We start from the raw sequence: 16,055 nt of genomic DNA, 5'->3' as shown, positions 1-16,055 counted from the left end.
ACAGGATGATGGCATCAGCTATACTGCAAAAATATGGATCCTTTGAAGAAGTAGAGCAGGAAACAGAAGAGTCGGATGAGAAAGATGTAACTGAACTAGACTTTTTACCAAGAGAACTAGAAAGAGAAGATAATGCCTTGGACACCATAGACCAGGATACAATGGGGTGTGAAGAGAAGAAAAGAAGAATTCAAGATCCTAACATATCCATGAAAAAGAAAAGAAAGAGAAAGAGGTTAGAAATAACTATTGAAAGGGCTGTAAAAGTCCTGAAGAGGGCAGAATATGTTTATAGTTGAGCTACTGAAAATAGAGGAGGGTAATGGGGGGGAAGAGATGTTGGAGAACAGGGTGTTCAGAGTGGTGCTATGCAGAAGGGGAGGAACACAGGATTTTTGTAGTGAGAGGGATAGATAAGTGTTGTGTTGGAGTGGAGGGGAAATGAAAGTGTTCTGGTGTTCAGAAAAAGTGATGATTTTAAGTTTTGTAGGCTGTCAGCTACTCAGAGGAGGGACTGCCTTTTCTTGAATGTATAGAAAGAACCTAACAGGTAATAGTTACTACCATAATAAATAATAGTAATAGTTATACACTAGTGTTCATGGAAAGAACATAGTTCAGTGGAGCTCTCGTTCTGATGTGAAATGGATTTGCTAGTAAGGGTTGCAGAATAGCCCAGGAGAAGAACAACGTGTACAATCTCTGAGCATAAATATTTTCTGTTAATCCCCATTCGCCCTTTGATCACTTGGCCTTTGGCTCATGACTTTGGGGAATCCCATTCATAGGTTGATTCCTAAATAACCAGTCTTGTTGAGTAACTGCCATATCTTTTTCTCGCACTGTAACAGAAAGAGTGCTCTTCCTATAAACTTAGTCACATTGGTTCCATAACTACTGTTTTTCTAGTATTCTGGTATTCTAGTATTATTTTTTATTTTATCTTTACAGGCATTTCTGTAGTGCTCATCACTGGATTCTCTTTCTAGATGTGTAGTTATTTGGTTTGTCTCCAGCAAATAATTTTCTAAGTGACCACTGAGCAAAAAAACAGTGATCAATCCTGGTGAACAGCCTATCAGATGAACATTTAGATAATGCTTTACATAAATTTATGGAAGTAGAACTGTAAAGTTCCCAGGGCTTCCCCATAAAGCATAAACTGGTCCTTGTCTGTATGCCTCTGTCTTTCTGCTTTTTTAAATTTTTTTCCAGATGACCTGTGATAAGTCTGACCAACTGCAAGTATGAGAGTGGTGAGTATCTTTCTCATCTTTCAGAAATGTAGAAGGTAAGCCAAAGAATTGTGACCCAGTCGATTCATGTGAAGAGGGGTACATTTTAATTTGCTCTTAAGAAAAAGAGCTCAGTTTAAAATGAAATTTATTTTGTCATGTGACTTGTTAACTGAATTTTAGTGCTTATGAACATGCCCTAATGAAAGCATCATTTAGAAACCTCATGCAGTCTGGGCAAGCATTGTTCAAGATTCCCTTACTAGTGAAACTCATTCCTGACCCACAGCATTCCTGTTATACCACACATTTGGCACCACATAGCTCTCCCAGTGTATCTCATTATTGACCCACAGCATCCCTGATATTTTATTACTTGCCCTCCCCAAGCATAGTCTGCTAATGATGCTGAATTGTCTAAAGGGACTAGCTTGTGATCATCAAATATGTTTCCCTCATCATGACTGAAGTTAGGCAAGAATTCATATCCATGAACTTTTGCCAGTGCAAGATTTGAATTCTTGTCATGGATTTGGAACATGGGGAACCAGTTCAAATGGCTCCATTCCACATAAAATGAATCATTTAATTTTTTTATTTCAAGAAGTTCTGCTTTTCACCATTAGTCGGAAAGACCAATGCAACAACAACACAAGCTTACTCCATCTCGCAATTTTTGCTAGCTAGTGTGAAGTTTCTAGCAGCATACTGGAGAGGTCAACTTGTTCAGTAGTCACCAGTGACTGTCCAATTTGTCAGAGAAAATGGATGATTTTGGGGCAGCATATCCATAGAGATTAGAGGACTGGAAGCTGCCACTCAAAGTGGAATTGGGGTCTATAGATGGCTGAGTTGAGTGGTATAACTGAACCATGGTTCAATATCTCCTTCTGAGTCCAAACAGAATTTTCTAAAGTCTACATTTCTAGTATGATTGAAACTGTTTCTTTTCTTACGATGCAGTGCGTCGGGCTGCTCAGCAGTATGGCTTACGGGAAGCAGGTGAGAATGATGAGTGGAACCTCTATTGGACAGACTATTCAGTCTCACTGGATCGGGTAATGGAAATGAAAAGTTACCAGGTACTCAGCTCTGTGAGATGGAGAGGATATTAAATTATTACTTTTTTCCCCAGTGCAAATGACCTAGAGACCAGGAAGATGCTTATTATTACGCCTTTTCTCTGGACTTCTTTCCAGAAAATCAACCACTTCCCTGGGATGAGTGAAATCTGTAGGAAGGATCTGCTGGCCAGGAACATGAGCAGGATGCTAAAGCTCTTTCCAAAAGAATTTAACTTCTTTCCCAGGACCTGGTGTCTTCCTGCTGAGTGAGTCTTCCTGACAATGTTTACTGATTGATTTTCCTCGTCTTGCTTCTCTTCACCATCACCCTCACTTTTTCCTCTCATCCTTTATGTCAGCCTTCCTTACTTTGGGCCTGAGTTTCCTCTTACACCAGTGTAAATTGAGATGCACCAAAGTAAAACTTGAGCAAGTAAGAAGAGAATCAAACCCATTATCTTTCTGCTCTCTTCTTTACCCAGAGTAACGGAAAAAGACGAGGAACATTTTCATAGTAGAATGATGTCGCTTTGAGCTGAATGCAGCAGGAGTGTGTTCATTGGCGATGCAAGCCCCTTGGCAGTGAATGGAATAAAATTCCTTTTATTTTTCTGGATTAAGTCCATTGCTGTATTACTCAGTGGGATGAGGTATCTTCCCTTGTTGGAAGAGGAGATGATTTCTACATCATATTAAAAGTCTCTTTTCTCTAAAAATCAAAAAAGGGATCATTCCCATAAGACTGTGTGATTCACTCCAAATTTGCGTCTACTGGAAATAAAGGTTTACTGAGAGCTAGAGAACAGGTTGTATTCCTGGCTCTGGAGAGACAGATTTTTTTCTTTGTGATCACTGGTTCTGTAAACATTTGCATTTGTCTGCCAAAACATTTCTAGCATTGGTAGGCTGTGAGACATCAAACCTCAGAATCATGTAATTCTTTCTTTCTTTCTTTCTTTTTTCCCCATAGCTACGGAGATTTGCAGACCTATAGCAGATCAAGGAAACATAAGACATATATCTGTAAGCCCGACTCTGGCTGTCAGGGGAGAGGCATCTTCATCACCAGATCTGTGAAAGACATAAAACCCGGAGAGGATATGATCTGCCAGCTCTACATCTCAAGGGTAATCTCCCTATTCCACATACCAAGACTACTGTTCTATCATTAAACCAGAGTTTAATTCAGCTCAGCCTTGCTTGCCTGTGATCAGCCGGTCATAAACAGCAGTCATTGCCTTTGAATACATGCCCATTGAAATAATCCCTCTTTTGTGTGCCATTGGGTTCCTAAGTAATTTTTGAATAAGCTTTTTATATAAACTAATTCACCTTTGCTGGGTGAATCTAACTGGATGAGGGAAATCTCCTTCCTGCTGTAGAGTGAGTTAGCTCTCAAAGATACACAATATTTTCGTAGGCCCAACTGGAGGAGAGAGTGAAGGGATTGTTTGTACCCAGTCCCACAAACCTGCTTATAACCTATCTTACTCAAGAATCTTTTGGTTGACATCTTGGCATTACTCTCTCTTCATAGCGAACATCCACATTCAAGCCTCCAAGATCTCCTGTGTCTTTGGGACACCTATAATCAGGGCCGGCTCCAGGCACCAGCGAAGGAAGCAGGTGCTTGGGGCGGCCAGTGGAAAGGGGCAGCACGTCTGGGTCTTCAGCGGCAATTCGGCGGCGGGTCTCTCAGTCCCTCTCTTCCTCTTTGAGCTGCCGCTGAAGAGGAAGAGAGGGAGCAAAGGACCCGCTGCCGAATTGCCGCCGAAGAAGGAAGCGGCACGATTGAGCTGCCACCGAAGTGCCGCCGATCGGCTTTATGTTTTGTTTTTTTTCTCTTCGCTTCGCCGCTTGGGGCAGCAAAAAAGCTGGAGCCAGCCCTGTCTATAATGTTAATACCAGAACCTACGTTTTTACTCTGGTTTGTTCTTTCATTTTGAATATGTTTCATTATTATTCTTTATTACTGATTTTTAAGAGAGATAAAGCATGGTCTGGTGAGCTGGGATTCAGAACTGCTGGGTTTTATATCTGCTCTTGCACTGACTCACTGTGCGGCTTTCAGCAAATCACTGTTCCGGGTCTGTTTCCCCACCTTTAAAATGGGGGGAAGCCTATCTACCTCATAGGGTCTATGTGACGATTAATGAGTTTGTTCAACGCTCAGAACATGTAAAGAACTCTATGATGGATTAGTTTCATTATTATTATAGTGTTGCGGCTGTCCTCAGTACCATAGAATACATTATTGTTCTTATCTTCCCTAATTTCCCAATATTTGAATAAGTATAAGAAACATCATTTATAAGAGGAAGGTACTCTAGCAAGAATTGATTATATACAGGATACTGGGGTACCTGTAAATTGTTGTTTGCATTATAGTAGAACTCAGGACCACAAACAGAATTAGGGCCCATTCTACTGGATGCTATATAACCATATTAAGAACACCTAGATCTATTAAGTGTCCATGACTAGTTCTAATAATGTGATCTTATTAAAATGATCATGCTCTGCATAAGGTTTGCAATTACCCTTATTCGGATGGAATGTCTTAACCTAGATAGTTTCCCAATTTCTAAAATGGAGATAGATAAGTTGTTATCTCCCAAAGGATGCTATAAGGCTTAATTACTGAATATCTGCCTAGCACTTTGAAGAAGGAAGGTGATGTCTGTGTGCTAAGTATTGTTATAAGGTTTGCATGTCTTGGTTCTGTTTTTTCAGCTTGTAGGTGGGACTGTACAGCTATTTTCATCACCTCAGCCTTGAGTTAATGAGTTACTAATGTTCTTTTTGTACTTCAAACAAACTATAAGCAACTCAGTTCCGTCTTCTCTTTTCCAGCCTTTTATTATTGATCGTTTTAAGTTTGATCTGAGGATTTATGTGCTGGTGACATCATGTGACCCTCTGAGGATATTTGTCTATAATGAGGGCCTTGCACGCTTTGCTACATCAGCCTACTCTGATCCCTCACACAGCAATCTGGTGAGTAAAGAACCCTGTTAACATAAATTAACAGCATTCAAATTCATAACAACAGGAACTAGTTGTTGAAATGTAGTGGCACAGAGAAACAATAATGCTTTGGACTGCTACAATACCTTTAATCTGAGGATCTGCACGCCCTTCACAAACAATAATAATTAAGCCTCACTTCATCAAAGTGACATGGGTAAGGTTATAGATGAATCATCTCACCCACCACTGAAATGCAGCCACCTCTGTGGTAGAATATAGCTAGAGTTTAACAGCACACAGTAACACTACATAATAGTTTCTGGGCAGTTAGGGGCTGATCCTGCAAACACTTACATATCACAATGACTTTACTCATGCAAGTGGTCCCATTTAAATGACCTTAAGACTGTGTTGGGCTCATTAGAGTGATGAGATAAGTACTGCTATTAAATGTCTTGCACTTAAAAAATTTTCTGCATTAAGTAGTGTGACCAGGTATCATCATGTACAGGGAGAGTGAAGAAGGCAGTTTTCTCTCTCACCCTATAACCCACTCGTTTATTTGCAGGATGATGTCTGCATGCACCTGACTAATTATTCCATTAACAAGCACAGTACTAATTTTGTCCGAGATGAAGATTCTGGAAGTAAGAGGTAAGAGGGAGAGAACATTAATCACAGCCAAGTGATGCTAGTCTGTTCTCATGAATCTTCATATGCATTTCCACACTTTTTTCATATATGTTTAGGAAATATTTCTTTCCATGCAGCCAGTGAACAGTATATTTTGTGTCATTAGTTATATAAATCATTTAAAGAAAGTCAGATGAGTAACAGTGAGAGGCCAGATGCAGGAGAGAAAAAAGTGAACTCTCCTTCAAATTGGAAATACCAATGCATTTGTTGCAACTGGTGCTTCTGGATTACATCACTCTGTTTATTGTCCTTGGTGGTTACGTTTGGCTATCTAATGTAGATAAATCTATATATAATGATCAGTCAGGTTTTTTCCCTCTTGCCCACATTCTTCTCCCAGTCTTCCTCTACTTTTCTTTTCTTCTAAACCATGTTTCTAGCTGTTTCTACATAGTACCCTGTCCATTGCACTAGGACTTCAGTGCTATCAGTTTCTTCTTAGCAGTATTGCTCTTTGCCAATAGCAGCAGGAACTCCAGCAGTGCCAATGTTTCTTCTGCAGTGCTCTGTTGGTGCCAGAAAGGCTCCAGTAGAATGAATTGACTTGGAGCAATGCCTTGGTCACTGTCCAATAGTGTATGTCTTCTTTCCATTTCCTACCCTAAAGCCCTGTCTACACATGAAAGTTGTACTGCTCTGACTATACCAATATAGTTAAAGCAGTACAGCCCCCCTAGTATGGACACAGTTATATTGGTATAAAGATGCTTTATGCTGGTATAGCTATTCACATACAGGAAGGGGGAGGGATAGCTCAGTAGTTTGAGAATTGGCCCTCTAAACCCAGGGTTGTGAGTTCAATCTTGGGGGGCCATTTAGGGATCTGGGGCAAAAAAATTGGTCCTGCTAGTGAAGGCAGGGGACTGGACTTGATGACCTTTCAAGGTCCCTTCCAGTTCTATGAGATAGGTATACCTCTCTCTCTCTATATATATATTTTATTATAAGGGGAATAATTATACTAGTATAAGGCACCTTTGTACCAGTATAACTGTGTCCACACTAGGGCTTATATTAGTATAACTATATCATTAAAAATCCCCCCCCCAACTGACGTAGCTATACTAATACAATTTTCAAGCATAGAACTATCCTAAGAGCAAGAGGTTAATTAGGTTCTTCTTTTTCATACAGGGAATCCTTTCCCATATATCTGGGATCCTCTCCCCGTCCCTATTAGCAATATGGTAAAGGCAGGCAGGACACACTTTACTGACATTCATAGTATGCTTGGTTGAGAACCTACGTATTAGTGTGTCTCCCATCCTCAGTGTCTAAGAAGCACTTACATTGATCTATGCAAGAGTTTGACTAACAATTTGTTCTGTTAATCCTTATTTTGTTTCTGCGGGTATGTGGATCTCCATGACGCCCAAATTTCTATGCTTAACTTAAGCAGCATGGAAACATACAGAAAAATGCTTACTGTGAACTGATTTGCCATTAATATGGGCTACCAACTTACTTTTTTTCTTCATAGGAAGCTCTCCACCTTTAATAAGTACATGCAGAAGCATGGCTATGATACCGACCAGATGTGGCTGGATATAGAAGATGTTATTATTAAAACCCTGATATCAGCACATCCTATTATCAAACATAACTATCACACTTGCTTCCCCAACCACACTGTGGGTAGCGCTTGCTTTGAAATATTAGGATTTGATATTCTGTTGGATCACAAACTCAAACCCTGGTTGCTTGAGGTAAGAAGAACCACAGCAAAAGTCTCTTAGATCTCATAACATATTGTGACAAAGTTCCTCCTCTATCTTGGTGGGTCCTGCGCTTATTGGCGGATTTTCTTGCCTCAGAGATTCACCACGAGGGTTGGGGAACAGCCCAGAGACCTTCCCCTCTGGAAGAACCCACAGTCCAGGTCAATTGGGAGGTTTGGGGGGAACCCAGGCCCGCCCTCTACTCCGGGTTCCAGCCCAGGGCCCTGTGGACTGCAGCTGTCTATAGTGCCTCCTGTAACAGCTGCATGACAGCTACAACTCCCTGGGCTACTTCCCCATGGCCTCCTCCAAACACCTTCCTTATTCTCACCATAGGACCTTCCTCCTGGTGTCTGATAACGCTAGTGCTCCTCAGTCCTCCAGCAGCACACCCTCTCACTCTCAGCTCCTTGCGCCTCTTGCTCCCAGCTCCTCACACTCGCACCACACACTGAAGTGAGCTCCTTTTTAAAACCCAGGTGCCCTGATTAGCCTGCCTTAATTGATTCTAGCAGCTTCTTCTTAATTGGCTCCAGGTGTCCTAACTTGCCTGCCTGCCTTAACTAGTTCTAGCAGGTTCCTGATTACTCTAGTGCAGCCCCTGCTCTGGTCACTCAGGGAACAGAAAACTACTCATCCAGTGACCAGTATATTTGCCCTATACCAGACTCCTGCACCCCACTGGTCTGGGTCTGTCACAATATCCATACCATGAACTGGTATCCTTTTTCACCCTTCCCTACCTGTGGGGCCAAATTCAGCCAAATGAGTTGTTATCACCAGCCTCTTCCTTAACACCGATTTTTGCCTTTTTCGTTTCTCTAGATCTCCTAACAAAAGTCCATCCTGTAGCATCTCCTACATTATTCCATCAGCTTGGAAAGCTGATGGGTGACCAGCAGAGGGGGTGAGACTACAGATAAGCTAATAATAGTCATTCCCACAGACAGTTACATTGATCTGTAGCCTTGAAATTTAAATCTGTTCCTGCATGTGGGAATCCTAGCTCATGAGGACAGCCTTACTCTTCAGTTCTTTGAACAAAGGAATCTTCCAGGGTTATCCATTAACCTCAATGGGAGCTGCACCTGCTAATACCAGAGCCTGAATTTGGTCCTCACAGCATATCAAATTAATATAAATTACTGATCTTGCACTGAATACTAAATTGATTCAAGCTACATCACTCTGCCACTTGCACCTGTTTTCTGCCAAATCTATCCCACCCATTATGTCACTTCTGAATTTGACCCATGGAATCCTACTATATACCTGTATCATACATTGAAGTCTGGCAAGGATCCTTGCCAACGCTAGATTTTGACTGGAATCCCCAGTAATCTAGATTTCAGATTAGTTTAATGTCCTGAGTTGTAATTTCCATTGGATCTCAACTGCAGCAAATAGATGACATTCTTGTTGTTGTTTCAGGTGAATCACTCTCCAAGCTTCACCACTGACTCCTGGTTAGACAAAGAAGTGAAGGACCAGCTGCTGTATGACACTTTGGTTCTGATAAATTTAGGGGCCTGTGACAAGAGAAAAATCCTAGAAGAAGAGAAACGGCGAGGAAAGGAGAGACTCCTGAAGCAATGCCGTTCTCGAGTGACCAGGTGTGTTCTCATACAGCTTCATCTAATTTCCTCATGTGAGCCATAATTTTAAGGTGACCTGCAAAGAATGTTTTTTAATTAGTTTATTACTTTTTTTTTTTTTTTTTTGCTTCTGCATGGTGTATACAGATGGCCTGCACAGATATTTTTAAAGGTTTTTTCTTTCCTGTTTTTTTAACCTTAAAAATACCAGGAATGTAAAGTCTGGTCTTTCCTGGCTTTGTTGGAGCGCCACTGGGATTTGTAAGGGCTGTTTATTATAAGCTCTTCACAACTGAATTGAAAAAGTGAGGGTGCTGAATGTTTAACAAAATCTTCCTTTATTCAAAATGTTAATTAACATTTCATTGAACAATTCGTTTAAAGTAACAAAAATAACCTGACCAAAAATTCCTTCCCCTCTTGATAGCTCATCTTTCACTTTCTTGGCTGTTCTGATGGCATCATTTCACTAGTTCTTTAGTCATCATAGAGTCTTCCAGCTTAGACAGTTCCCGTATTTTTAATGTAAAAAGCAAGCAAAAAATAAAATAAAATTTCAGGCCCTCGTTAACAACCGTAGGGAAACCAGAAAGACAAGCTCATTTTTTTTCCTTTGCAGATAATCTTTAAATGTATGTTACAAGTTATGTAGGAAGATACATGAGAACCGTTCTACATTTCACCAAAACTAAGATGACAGGATTAGGGATGCAATTACAGTGTGAAATGAAAATAACTCCTGCTCTGGAGATTTCTCCGAGCGCTTAAAATGCTGCAGCTGCGCTGCTGTAGCGCTTCAGTGAAGATGCTACCTATGCTGAAGGGAAGGCTTCTCCTGTCGGCGTAGGTACTCCACCTCCCGGAGAGGTGGTAGCTATGGGCTTGTCTACATTACCCGCTGGATCAACGGGCAGCGATTGATCCAGCGAGGGTCGATTTATCACGTCTAGTCTAGACGTGATAAATTGACCGCCGAGCGCTCTCCCGTCGACTCCGGTACTCCACCTGGGCGAGAGGCGCAGGTGGAGTTGACGGGAGAGCATCAGCCGTCGACTTACCCCAGTGAAGACACCGCGATAAGTAGATCTAAGTATTTCCCCCCCGCCCCCAGTGTAGACCAGGCCTATGTCAATGGGAGAAGCCCTCCCATCGACTGGGAGTCAAGTCGGTATAACTCCGTTGCTCAGGGATGTGAACAATGTAGTTATAGCAACATAAGTTCCTAGTACCAAGCCTGGATCCCACATGATTTGTTAATGGTTATACCTGAATTTTTTTTTTTTTCAGGGCTGAGGAGTATAGGAACTGCCAGGCCACTTGGTTGAAACAAGCTGAGAAATATGAGGAGAAAAACATAGGTGGTTTTCGCAGAATTTACCCCAAAACTGATTTGGACAAATATGATAAGTTTTTCCAGCACAACAATTCACTCTTTCAGGAGACTGCAGCTTCCAGGGCACGAGAAGAACATGCTAGGTAAGGAGGATTTCCAGCTCAGTTTTTATTAGGTAGGGTGGAGGATGCATTCTGAATTCGTGTTAAATAATAATACCCATCACTTACATGGCACTTTACATTAACTGATGGTTCTTTGAGATGGCCCTGTCAGATAGGTAAATGAGTATTATCAATCCTAATCTGACAGGTGGTAAAATGGACACACAAAGGTTAAGTGACTTGCTCACAAATCCATGTCAAAGCCAGGATTAGAATTCCAGAGTTCCTGAGTTCAGCGCAGAGCTCAATACTTTGAATCATGTTGCCTCTAGATCTGACCAGACTTGTTCCATATAAGGCAGAATTTGTAGCCAAGATCCAGTCAGTGGGACTGGTATCATCAGAACTATTTTAGAACTGTTAGGACCCATTTGTATCTTTGTCTACAGACAGCAGCTACAGGAGCTGCGAATGAAGCATGAGCAAAAAACAGCCCATTTGCGAGAGAAGAAGATCGAGCTGCTGGGGGAGTCTGGATCTGAGAAGATAAAGACTTTCAAACAGAAGTTAGTGAGCAGGGCAGCTACAGCACAAGGATTAAGACAGGTATGATTTAGGGGGAAGATTCCGTTGATTTTTCACTAATTCTCCTGCTTCTTGGGGCATGGGGAATAGAAGCCTGAAGGTCAGAAATAGAACATCCACAAGAAAACTAATGAGATGGGATAATAATGGTGATGGGCATATTATATATAAAAAGCCTCCACTGGTGTTCACAAACTTTCAATTTTCTCCACTCAAGCAGGTGAGGGACCCCAGGCTAATCATCTACAGTCTTTTCATGTAGGCAAATTTGTGCATCCTATAAGCAAATATTGTCACCTAGATCTGGTTGTCACCTTTTGTCAGACATCAGAAGTGTTTTCTAAAAACACTGCTGAAGACAAGATAACTGGTGCTCAATTCTCCCCTGTCTCTGAGGTCAGCCCGACACTGAGGAGGTCCACCAGGGGTGTGGTTACAGCATCAATTAGTGTGGCCTGTGTGTTTCTCTAACTTTATTTCTGGCATAAAATCTCTAAGGACTTTATGCCAGTGGAGGATTGGTGCAGTGGAGCTCTGCTGTGCCACACCACCAAAATGTTTCCTCCTTCCCTCAGCAGTCCACCTATACCAGATTGGTGAGGGGTCATCTGGCAATGGACATGCCTCCCCTAGGCTTAAACAAATGGAGAGTTCCCCTCCATAAGGGAAATTCTCCACTGGCCATTTACAGCCAGAATATGGCCCTTTTGTGCCGTTTGCACCAGAGAAACTGGCCCTGGCTCTTCTGGCAACAGTGTTGCTCTTTATTCATATGAGATTTAATTTATTTTTTTTCCATTCTCAGCATTATCTTTGTTCAGAGTCAGGACCTGGCGCTCGTCTCCTGCTTCACCGTTTCTCAGGTGAAAAAGAAACAAAAAAAGAATTGGTTAATGGGGAATCAAGCATCCCACCAAAAGAGCACCCCAACACTCACGAGTATTCAAATGCACCTGAAAAACAAGCGGTACAGCACTGCAGCTCCATGCCAAACTTGACAGTGCAGAACTCAACTAGTGCCCCGGACCAGTACAACTCCAACCGTGACCTGAGGGACCGCACAGTACATGGTCATCACTCTGCAGCAGATATGGACATCAGATTAATAGTAAGTAGCAGAACACTTGTAAGTACGTATTTGTAGTAGTTTGCCTGTATTTCTATCTCCAGTCCATTCAAACATCCATCTCAGACTGGAAATGACACTTAATGTGGGCCCCAGAACCAGCCTACAAACTGTCTATTGCCTACTTTGCTTCAGGCTCACTGAAGAGGTTAATGTGAGCATGTGCTCAACTCAATTAATATTAACAGGGGAGAAGGACTGCCAAAATAGAGAAAGAACAGATTAAAGAATATTTAGGTAAATTAGATAAATTCAAGTCATCCGATCCTGATGAAAATCATCATATGATACTTAAGGAACAAGTTTAAGCAATATCAGAACTGTTAGCAATTATCTTTGAGAAATCACGGAGGATGGATGAGATCCCAGAGGACTGGAGCAGGGCAAACATAGTACCTACCTTTAAAAAGGGGAACAAAGAGGACCTGGGGAATTATAGACTAGTCAGCCTAACTTTGATAAAAAACCTGGGCTTGTTTAGCCTTGAGAAAAGAAGACTGAGGCGGGGTCTGATAAGTCTTCAAATATGTTAAGGGCTGTTATAAAGAGGATGGTGATCAACTGTTTTCCAAGACTACTTTTGCTAGGACAAGTAGTAATGGGCTTAATCTGCAGCAAGGTGGATTTAAATTAGATATTAGGAAAAACTTTCTAACTATAAAGAGAGTTAAGTTCTTGAATAGGCTTCCAAGGGAGGTTATGGAATGCCCATCACTGGAGGTTTTAAAGAACTGGTTGGGCAAACATCTGTCTGAGGTGATTTAGATTTACTTGGTCTTGCCTCAGTGCAGGGGGCTGGACTTGATGACCTCTTGAGGTCCCTTCCAGCCCTGCATTTCTATAATTCTGTTATTCTACAAAGGGTATAATTCTAATGGAAACTACTCTATTATAAAAACAACAAGGAGTCTGGTGGCACCTTAGAGACTAACAGATTTATTTGGGCATAAGCTTTCGTGGGTAAAAACCTCACTTCTTCGGATGCATAGAGTGAAAGTTACAGATGCAGGCATTATATACTGACACATGGAGAGCAGGGAGTTACTTCGCAAGTGGAGAACCAGTGTTATTAAACAACAGGATTAATATATTGCCCATTCTGATTACACAGTAGCTACAAAATCAGTCCTTGTCAGCAATGATCAGATAAGTCAGACGTCAGAGCAGGACAAAAAAAATGTGGTGGTAGTGTCCAAGCCAGATCCACCCACAATTTCAAGATCCTCCCACAATCCCAGAATAGCTAAAAAGTGTTGCTACTAAAATCAGCAGCAGTGAAATGGTTAATGTTGACATTTAAATTATCATCATTAGAGTACAAAGTCAGCACCCCATTGAGGTTAATGGGATAGTTTACAGCTTACAAATTTTTCTTCCAAAAGTATATTCAACTGTCATTTGCACCTGCTGAGATGTTAGTTGAATCATTCCTTGGTGCTGTCAAGGTGGCCGACATATAGTTTCATGAGCAAGGGAGCACCCCACTGAGGTTAATGGGATAGTTTACAGCTTACTAATTTTTCTTCTTTTTTTTCTGAAGACTCATTCAGACAACACTACATTATATAAGCTGGACGTTATCTCCTCAATCATAAGAGTTAAATGTAGACCTTGAATCTGTTTCTCCAAGCCTATGCTTCACAAAGGAATGGAAGTGGGTCCAAACATGACTTTAAGGCAGTACACTCCCCAGAACCTTGGAACAGCTGTTAGCCTGCCTAGCCTCCAGCATAAATATAGCAGCCTCGAGGATTCTCCAACCCATGCTCTGGCCACAGCAGCCCCATATGGGTCCTGTGACAGGTGATAATATCTGGAGAGCAGTATGCTAAGACTGTCCCTTCCCTCCTCCAGTGTGCCCACTTCACTGCCTCTCTCCTATAGAGACAGATCTGCACTGGCCTGGGAACCCCCATAAACTGGGGTATTTATGCCCCCTTTGTAGCTCCTAAACTCCACTACAGTAATGTAAAGGGGGTATTAGCATAAAAGAGAATCAGGCCTTTCGTTTTTTAAAATAATAATCAAATTTCAAATCCAGTAGAAACTGCTGGGGCCACTAGAAAAGTTTTGGTCCTAGTTACCACCAGGCTCCTGCCCCTCACTAACTCGATCTTTCTGATTTTTCCCTCCAGCTCCAAACACCAGTGGATTGTTCCAGAGTATCAGATAATCCAATTCATTCTTCTTCAAAACCTTTCCCAACATTGGCTCAACCTCGGACTGCAATCACAACAGCAACTGACGTGGTTTACTGTGACAGCACAGTCACTCAGAACTTGGTGCCATTTGGATGCCAGAGAGAGCAACTCCAGCCCTATGTCAGGGAGAACTTGACCTCATACTCAAAAGTCCATAGACCATACAAAAACTTGTTAGAGCCTGAAATAGAAAAGAAACCTATCTTGGTGTCAGAATTCTTCAGCAAACTCAGTTTCACACCAGGGGAGAAGGCCCTAATATTCCCTTTTTGCCACCACCCTCCTCTCATCTATAGAACACGTGAGTGTCATCTTCATGGAGCACATTTGTATTATATCATCTAAGTGCCTAGTGCATCTCTGTGGAAACACAGGGTGAAAGCCCCAGTGTGCCTCAAACGTACATGGTTATTACAACACAGAAGGAAATCTTAGCATACCCACAAGTCTTTGTGTAAGAATACAGTAGAATCATAGAATCATAGAATATCAGGGTTGGAAGGGACCTCAGGAGGTCATCTAGTCCAACCCCCTGCTCAAAGCAGGACTAATTCCCAACTAAATCATCCCAGCCAGGGCTTTGTCAAGCCGGGCCTTAAAAATCTCCAAAGAAGGAGACTCCACCACCTCCCTAGGTAACGCATTCCAGTGCTTCACCACCCTCCTAGTGAAAAAGTTTTTCCTAATATCCAACCTAGATCTGCCCCTATAGTATTCTGACACTCTGTCCCTCTTCTCTTCTCCCTTTGTATCTCAGATTCAGATACATAGCCATGGACTCTAGGAAAAGAGGTCTGGGGTGCGTATTGATTGCAGAATATAAATCGGACTTTTGTTTACACAGAAAGTGCTTTCCACTCCAGGAGAATCCATCTGAGTAGCAGAAACTCCACAGACAAGAGACAAACGAAACTTCAGAGTGCTCAAACAGTATTCCAAAAAACTACTTGTCACCAGTTCAGCCTTCAGGACCTTTTGGTGATCTCCAGCCCAGGTCGAGTGGACCCGCGACCTAGGAAAAGCAATACCCTAACTTCAGGGGATATTCCGACGGGCAGGTAATGGGTAGAATCACTCTGCTAAAGTATTGTAGAAGCCAGTAGCATTCTGGCCTGCTTCAGGGAATACTTTGCAGTTAATGGACATTGTTCGGTGAGGGGTAAATTGCAGTGTGAAATTATGCTCTTTAAGTGGACCTGGTCGGTTTATAGATGTGAGATCAGGTTACTGCAGGAAATCATGTTAGTCACATGACTCAGTCAGTGATATTCTTTCCTCTGAATAATCATTGTACTAGTCTCTCAGCTTGATGCTCAGGTGTTCTGTGCTTAATGGTATTGGGTAAAATTTTCAAAAGTGCCTAAGTGCCATTTTCAAAGGTGACTTAGGTACCCAGGTCCTTGAAGGTATATAGGCACCTAACTCCCA

The 16,055-nt window shown here is 41.9% G+C and overlaps 1 protein-coding gene across 1 annotated transcript; it reads left to right on the top strand.

Moving 5' to 3' along the window:
• Positions 1-218: 218 nt before the first annotated feature.
• Positions 219-15,689, top strand: TTLL6 (tubulin tyrosine ligase like 6). The gene is made up of 14 exons (XM_065422737.1): positions 219-235; positions 1,216-1,256; positions 2,199-2,317; positions 2,435-2,565; positions 3,270-3,426; positions 5,153-5,296; positions 5,838-5,923; positions 7,446-7,671; positions 9,115-9,296; positions 10,566-10,754; positions 11,165-11,321; positions 12,106-12,408; positions 14,562-14,928; positions 15,472-15,689. Exons 3-14 carry the CDS (start codon positions 2,297-2,299, stop codon positions 15,687-15,689), a joined length of 2,181 nt encoding a protein of 726 aa, XP_065278809.1. The 5' UTR covers positions 219-235; positions 1,216-1,256; positions 2,199-2,296.
• Positions 15,690-16,055: the final 366 nt, after the last annotated feature.

The sequence above is a fragment of the Emys orbicularis genome, chromosome 25, assembly GCF_028017835.1.
Source record: "Emys orbicularis isolate rEmyOrb1 chromosome 25, rEmyOrb1.hap1, whole genome shotgun sequence".
In the NCBI taxonomy this organism is placed as follows: Eukaryota; Metazoa; Chordata; order Testudines; family Emydidae; genus Emys; species Emys orbicularis.
This window is presented reverse-complemented; position numbering and strand designations above follow the sequence as displayed.

Bases quoted from the DNA above. Each gene is read 5' to 3' on its own strand.
- TTLL6 (XM_065422737.1), top strand. From the start codon at position 2,297: ATGGAAATGAAAAGTTACCAG. The intron at 2,566-3,269 runs GTGAGTCTTCCT...TTTTCCCCATAG, and splicing joins ACCTGGTGTCTTCCTGCTGA to CTACGGAGATTTGCAGACCT. The intron at 7,672-9,114 runs GTAAGAAGAACC...TTGTTGTTTCAG, and splicing joins TCAAACCCTGGTTGCTTGAG to GTGAATCACTCTCCAAGCTT.